Here is a 7,007-nt window from a genome sequence, read left to right as displayed (position 1 = left end):
GAACCCAGAAGTTTTCTGGCCGCTGTGTCGAGAGAGGCTGGCCCTGGGCGGGAGGGGCGGGTCCGGAGGAGCCGGGGCGGAGCTTCCCAAGGCTTTGAGCCGAAGCTTGGGGCGAAAATCCCGGCTCCCGCGCTTTCGATTCTGCTTTGCAGGCGTTCCTGTCGCTGCGGTCGCCCGGGGGTAAGGCGATTCCTTAGGATCGATTCCTTAGAAAGAAGGCAGCCTCCTTCCCTTCTTTCCCTTTGGCATGCAAGGGCCCAGGCCCCTTCTGTGCCTCCTCCTAGCCCAACACGCAGGTTCCAAGCTCTGCTAACGGCCTCTCGGGGTGTGTGGTGGGACTGAAAATCCTCCTTCAGTGAAATCCTAGCCTCTCAGTCCGCTCCGGCCCCGCAGGCCACGGCCGAGCCCCAGAGTAGGGCGTGAAGCCTCTTGGGGAGGCCGGGGTCGCCGCTCCCCACCTCCTCCAACGCGGTGCAGTCGGTCCCCAGGACTCTACGGGAAGGGGACTGGTGGCCCCTGGAGCCACCCTGCCTTACAGGCCCTCCTCCCCAGAGACGTACTCCAGAGATCTCGAGCCCTCTTGCAGCTGGGAGGAGCCCAGGATCTCAGGCCTAAACCAGGTGAGGCTTCCTTTATTTTAAACCTCAGACCTAAACCAGGTGAGGCCTCCTTTATCTTAAGCCCAGAAGGTCTGAGTTGGGCTCAGCTTGCCCACTCATTTGCCACCAGTCTCTTGGGAAGGATCTGGAGTTAGCTGTGACTCGTCCTAGTGAAGGACTGACCCTGAAATTGCTCCCACCCTCGCCCAGACATTCTTTCCCACCCCAACTCAGAAAGCAAGCAGAAGAGCTTTATGCTCCCTTCCACAATCATTTTAGGGTTCTCAGCCCCACCCGTGGCCAGCCTAGCCGCCTTTTTCTTTGCTTTTCTTGTCCCAAAGAATCCCCGCCTTCCTGTCAACGCCAGCACCTGTGCAGGCTCAGGAATGGAAACTTGCCTTCCACACCCAGGCCGGAGACCTCGGGCATTTCTGCCCCGGGTGCTCTAGAGACACGTTCAGAGTCATCTTGTCGCAGAGGATGAAGGGGCTCCCCTGGCTGCGGCCCGCCCCCCAAGACCTATCTAACCTCCTTCCCTTGCAGTGAATGACAGCTCAGCAGCTTTTCCAGAACAAAACTAAGCGCTCTGCCTCTCACTTATGAAAGTCCCTTAAAGTGAAATCACTTCTGCTTTGCTTTTCCCTCTTGTAGGCCGACTGAGCTCTCCCTACAATTTAAAAAAAAAAAAAAAAAAAAAAAAAAAAGAGTTGAAATGCATTGAGATCCCTGATCCGAGCCGAGCCGTGTGTAACTGCTCGAATTTCCACACCTTCACTTGCTTAGGCTCGAGCTTGCTGAAAGTGTGGTGGGGGCTTCCCTGGTGGCGCAGTGGTTGGGGGTCCGCCTGCCGATGCAGGGGACGCGGGTTTGTGTCCCGGTCTGGGAGGATCCCATGTGCCGCGGAGCGGCTGGGCCCGTGAGCCATGGCCGCTGGGCCTGCGCGTCCGGAGCCTGTGCTCCGCGGCGGGAGAGGCCACAACAGTGAGAGGCCCGCGTACTGCAAAAAAAAAAAAAAAAAAAAAAAAAAAAAAAAAAAAAAAGTGTGGTGGGGCTCCTTGCCGATCTCAAGCACCTAAAACCGGAGGGACACCCGGCATCAGTGCTGACTGAACTTTGTTCTTTTCTCATCAGTGAAAAATACCCCTGAACAATGGGTGAGACATTCTCCCAGCTGGGCTCTCGGGAGGATGAGAACAAGTCGATCCTGCCCTCCGACCCAGCCTTTGGCAGCAAGGCTGCCAGCTGCTCCAGCACCACCGGCAGCGAGCCTTCTTGTTCCTGTGTGCCTTGTGAAAGGGCTGCTGGTGTCAGCTTTGTGACTTGTCCCACCTGCCAGGGCAGTGGGGAGATCCCTCGAGGTGAGTGGCCCCAGGCTCTGGAAGTAGCCTGGGATCCAGGAAAAGCTCTTAGCAGCCAGCTGGCCGGTGCCAGGCCCCCCTGAGTCTGCTTGGATGGGGTTGGGTCTCCCAGCTCCTAGTCCCTGAGTTTCAAGGCTAGCCAGGGAGATGCTAACCCTCCCTGGGCTCGCTGCAGAGACCCCCTCCTGCCCTGGTTGTACCGCCCGAACCCAGGGGATTCCCAGCCTCTCTGCTCTCTTAGCAGCACTGCCTTAGGGTGCAGGAAGTTACAGTGACGGCTCCAAAGAAATTGGGCTTCTCTGATTTGTGGTGACGTGCAGGAATTCTTCACACCTGTTAATGAAACTCTCGCCTCCGCCTCCGTTCTAGAGATGGCGAAGCCGAAGCCGAAGCCGAGCTGCCAACAGCCCGGTATCCCCAGTCAGTCCTGCTCTGAGGCAGAGGCGGCGTGCTTCTGACACTGCTCTGCGGGATAGGGGGGGTGCTTCTGGCAGGCTGGCACAGGAAACATTTGTCACGGACACTTCCTGGCCCCTCCCTCTCACCCTCTTTCTACAGAACTAGAGAAGCAGCTGGTGGCCCTCATCCCCTACGGGGACCAGAGGCTGAAGCCCAGGCACACGTAAGCCCCTCTTCCTATCCCAGCTCTGTAGGCGTTGCCCCTGGGGGCTCTTCCTCTTTGTCTCCCCCAGTCCCCCTTCCCCCCGCCCCCACCCAGTTTTTCTCCACTGGTTCTCCCCCAGAGAGCCGGAGCCTCGCTGGCCTCAGACGTATTAGCTCCCTGTTTCCAAGGATTTTCCTAGTTTAAGAAGCTCGGGGCACAGCAGATGCCACCTGAGGCCTCTTGGTGGGGCACAGCAGATGCCACCTGAGGCCTCTTGGTGTCCTGAGCACCGCTGCTTCCAAGAAGCATGGCTCCCTTTCGGAGACCCAGAGGACCTCGTGACTCTGCAAGTCCTTCCAGGAGGGAGGGAGTGGGCCGTGGTTGCAGTTGGTTTGGGGAAGTGATTTTTCCTAAGAACTTCCTTTGCTACGGGCAGCTCGGACCTGCTTGTTGTTTTCCCCGTCGTCGAGATGGGAAACCAGCTGCTCTCTGTTCTGGGACACTTCAGAACCTCAAGAGGAGGCAGCCCTGAGTTTCACTGGGGGGGCCCATGACCCTGTTTGTCATCTGGGTCCTTTGACATAGATCCCTGCAACCTCCTCCCAGGGTCCTCAGCTTCCGTGGGGGAGCCCACCACCCAGCCTGCCCCCGCCAGTGCACCAGAAGCCGAATCTGGCAGTGCCCCTTAGGAAATGCTAACACGGTGCTCTCTCTCTAATGCATATCTCAATTTTGAATTAGATGGACAGGTGCCGTCTTTTTCTGAATATGGATATTAAAATTCAGAACTGTCAAAATTCACATGGGCTTACTTGGTCCAGTGAGGATAGCTAGCGTTGGTTGAGCCTTTGGCTATGTGCCAGGGCCAGGGATTGGTGCCTTTTCATGCGTTAGCCCATAACAGATGGTATGAGGTAGGTACCGTTATCCCCATTTTATAGACGAGGAAACGGAGGCTTAGGGCGGTTAAGCGGGTTGTTCAGAGTCGCCGGGCCAGTGGGTGACACAGAGCTGGGAATGGAAGCGGGGCTGCCAGCCTCTCAGTCCGGTGCTCCTACCCACTCTGGGCCACCTCTGAGCCTAGGTTGGTCCTCCGCATCTGGGGAGCTAAGTGTACAGTGTGTGTGTGTGTGTGTGTGTGTGTGTGTGTGTGTGTGTGTGTGTGTGTGTGTGTGTGTGTGTGTGTTGGGGTGGGGGCTCGGAGGAGGGCCTTACGTAGAGAGAAGAGTGTCTGAACGCCCCCGGCCCAGGCGGCCTTGGTGTCCAGGCTTCTCCACTCCTCTGCCCCGGGTCCTGTTCTCCCACAGGAAGCTCTCCGTGTTCCTGGCAGTGTTCGTCTGCCTGGTGACCTCCTCCCTCATCGTCTTTTTCCTGTTTCCCCGGACTATCGCCGTGCAGCCTGTGGGCCTCAGCTCCTCCACGGTGACTGTTGGCGAGGCCGACATCCACCTCAATATAACGGTGGGTGTGTGCCTGTGCCCCTGGGCGCCGACCCCAGCTTCCTGGCAACACTCCTCTGTAGCCCTCGTCCGGTGTGCTCACCCCGGGCATCGGTAGCCGGGGATCTTGTGGCAGCCAGAGGATGTCAGGAGCCTGGGGAGAAGCAGGAGCAACCACGAGCCCCCTAACAGACTGTGCAGGATTGGAACTGTGAGGGGTTAGAATTGACGCCAGAGCCGTAAATCACTGGGTGCAGTCGGGGTGGTGTGCCTGAGACTCCCTGGGTGGGCAGGACTGAAGGGAGAGAGAGCCTTGCAGGGCGAGACTGGATTTTGAGCCAGCTTAATGTCTTAGTTAAAGGCGACCCCTCGCCGCTAAGAGCCCCTCCGAGGGGCTCCTGGCACTGGGGCCTCGGCAGCTGAGGCCCACGTTGGGGGTGGGGCTCAGTCAGGCTGCGGGGTTTTGAAACTGTCCGACTTCCTCTTGCCAAGGATGGTGCCCCTTCCTTTCCCTGTCGTCTTCCCTTCCCCGTCTTCCTCGCCAGAATATCTTGAGCATCTCCAATAACAACTACTACCCCATCGCTGTGACCCAGCTGACCACTGAGGTTCTGCACCTGTCCCTCGTGGTGGGGCAGGTCTCCGACAGCCTTCTCCTCCACGTCGGCCCTTTGGCCAGTGAGCAGGTGACTCCCTCTTGCTGGCCAGACCTGCCCACAGGTGTGTGGACGCGGGTGGCTGGAGTTGGGGCTAACCCTATACCCATTTGGTTGACAGATGTTTTATACGGTAGCCAACAGGATACGGGATGAAAACACATAGTGAGTAGCCCTTGATCCCTTCTCCCTTAGCCTCTTTCCTGGTTGGAAACCCAGTTTGAATTCCCACCAGATGTTCTGATTGCTCAGCAGACCCTGCAGTCTGCATGTGGCCTGCACTCTTGTGGCCAAGACTGCAGTGTACAAGCATTCAGGGTCCCCCGCCTCTGCCTGTTTGGACCTGGACTGGGATGAAAACCAGCCTAGAATCTGGTTCATACTTAACGATATATGACCTTGGGCTCTTCAGCCTGACTCACCGTTTTCTACTGAGGGAGAGGCCAGCCCGTGCCTGGGCCAAACCGGTGGAGTTTGGAGGAGCGATGTTGCAGCAGGGGCGACATGCTCACCTTGGGCAGAGGGAGGGGGAAGGGGTGGGGGTGGCATGTGGGGCCCCTGATGGAAAGGAGGCAAGGGGGGCTGGGGCGGCAGGTCTCCTCCGAGCTGTCTGACAGGCTGCTCAGTGTGTGAAACGTGGGCCCAGCTTCTCTCTCTCTCTCTCTCTCTCTCTGCCTCTCTCAGCAAGATCTGTACCTGGCTGAAAATCAAAGTCCGCCATGTGCTTCTGCACATCCAGTAAGTAGGGCTTGGAGCCCTGGTACCCTCTCCCACTTCTGCCCCCCCCCCCGCCGGGGGAGGAGCGTCATCGCGGCGAATCCCGTGAGTCTGTGTCGGCTCTTGGCACTAGCAGGTCCAGCCCCTCCCCTAAGGCCCACCTTATGAGCCACTGACGTGACAGGCACAGATCTGCCCAGAGCCGGTGTGTGTGGGGGGCGGTGGCCGGGGTGGGGGGTGAGGGGGCAGCTGGCAGAGTGGGGAGCAGGAGGAAGGGCCGGGTTTGGTGTGAGGAAGCCAGCCCTCCCCAGAGAGCGGAGCAGGGCCAGCCAGGGCTTTCCTCTTCTTCCCAGACCCTTGTGGTGTTGGAGGAATAAAGACAGTGAAGCGCAGACCTAGGGCGGCGGGAGCTCTTCAGCCGCCATCTTACTCCTTTCCTCTGCCGCCACCAGGTCTCTCCTCTCTCTCACCCCTACCCCAACTGCAGATCCTTAGATCGGTGGACATGGAAGCTGGGTGGGGTCAAGGCTCAAGTTCTGTAATCTTCAAAATAAAACCGGTGTGGGTTTTTTTGGGGAAAAAAAAAAAAAAAAAAAGCAGCCCTGTTTCCTCTCCAGGGGCACCCTGACCTGTTCCTACCTGAGCCATTCAGAGCAGCTGGTCTTCCAGAGCTACGAATATGTGGACTGCCGGGGAAACGCATCCAAGCCCCACTTGCTGGTCCCTCGCCCGCCGTGACCCGTCTGCTGTCGTCGAGCTCCGGGCACCTGCCGGCCTGGTCTGTATCTCCCACCACTCCATGGCACCCAATAGGACGAGAGTGACTCTGCCAAAGGAAAAGCCCTGCTTTATCATACCCTCGCCCCGTTCACCCCCAGCAGAGGAAGCTTTCTGTGGACGTCAACTTCATACGCACAGGTGCACGCGCACACAAACACACACACACACACACACACACACCCTCACACCCTCTCTGATTTCCACAGGAACGGAAGCTTGGTTCTTCTAGAAGCCAGCACCAGACATTCCCCTTGGTCTGTCTTGAGGAAAGTCTGACCTGACATTTCCTCAGAGCTGCCTCAGCGGCATGGAGTGGCACCCACACTGTCTGTGCTGAGCACCTTGGTTGCCCAGCTCGTCCAGGGAAGACCTTTGTCCTGCCTGAATGTGGAGAAAGCTTTCACTTTGTCTGGCTTTTAATACATGGATCCTTTCCAAGTTCTCCACCTGGTAATGAGAAAGTGACTCGGGGGACAGCCAGTGTTGTCCCCAGGGCCTCTTAGGGAACCGTGGAAGCTCTCCTATGCCGCCCTGCTTTGGTCGTGTGACAGGGTGATGGTGACGGCCTGCTTCGAGAACGCCTGGTAACTTGTCTCCCCACCCCACCCATCTGACAGCAAGATTGGCCAAGGCCCTTTGGCTCTGCAGCCTTCCTGGTTAAAGACTGTCTGGGTCCCCAGGAAGTCAGAGCTGTTCTGCAGCTAAAGCTTCTCCTCTCCCGAAAACAGTTTTATCATTCTCTTCAGAGCAGGAACCAAAGTGGGAGGGGAGGGGAGGGGAGGGGAGAGGAAGGGAGGACGGGCAAAGACAGGAGAGGACAGGCCTGACTCTGGTAGTGGGTGGGGGGGGCAGCG

General features: G+C 58.0%; 1 protein-coding gene across 1 annotated transcript; it reads left to right on the top strand.

The window, feature by feature from the left end:
- Nucleotides 1-1,739: 1,739 nt before the first annotated feature.
- Nucleotides 1,740-6,176, top strand: TMEM106A (transmembrane protein 106A). The gene is made up of 7 exons (XM_007457008.1): nucleotides 1,740-1,957; nucleotides 2,516-2,579; nucleotides 3,869-4,022; nucleotides 4,546-4,686; nucleotides 4,778-4,821; nucleotides 5,341-5,394; nucleotides 5,991-6,176. The coding sequence occupies exons 1-7, from the start codon at nucleotides 1,750-1,752 to the stop codon at nucleotides 6,109-6,111; spliced, it is 786 nt and encodes a 261-aa protein (XP_007457070.1). The 5' UTR covers nucleotides 1,740-1,749; the 3' UTR covers nucleotides 6,112-6,176.
- The last annotated feature ends 831 nt before the right edge of the window (nucleotides 6,177-7,007 follow it).

Source organism: Lipotes vexillifer, unplaced genomic scaffold, assembly GCF_000442215.2.
Source record: "Lipotes vexillifer unplaced genomic scaffold, Lipotes_vexillifer_v1.1 scaffold5427, whole genome shotgun sequence".
Lineage (NCBI taxonomy): Eukaryota > Metazoa > Chordata > Mammalia > Artiodactyla > Lipotidae > Lipotes > Lipotes vexillifer.
Note: the sequence above shows the minus strand (reverse complement) of the source record. Positions and strands in the feature narration are given on the sequence as shown.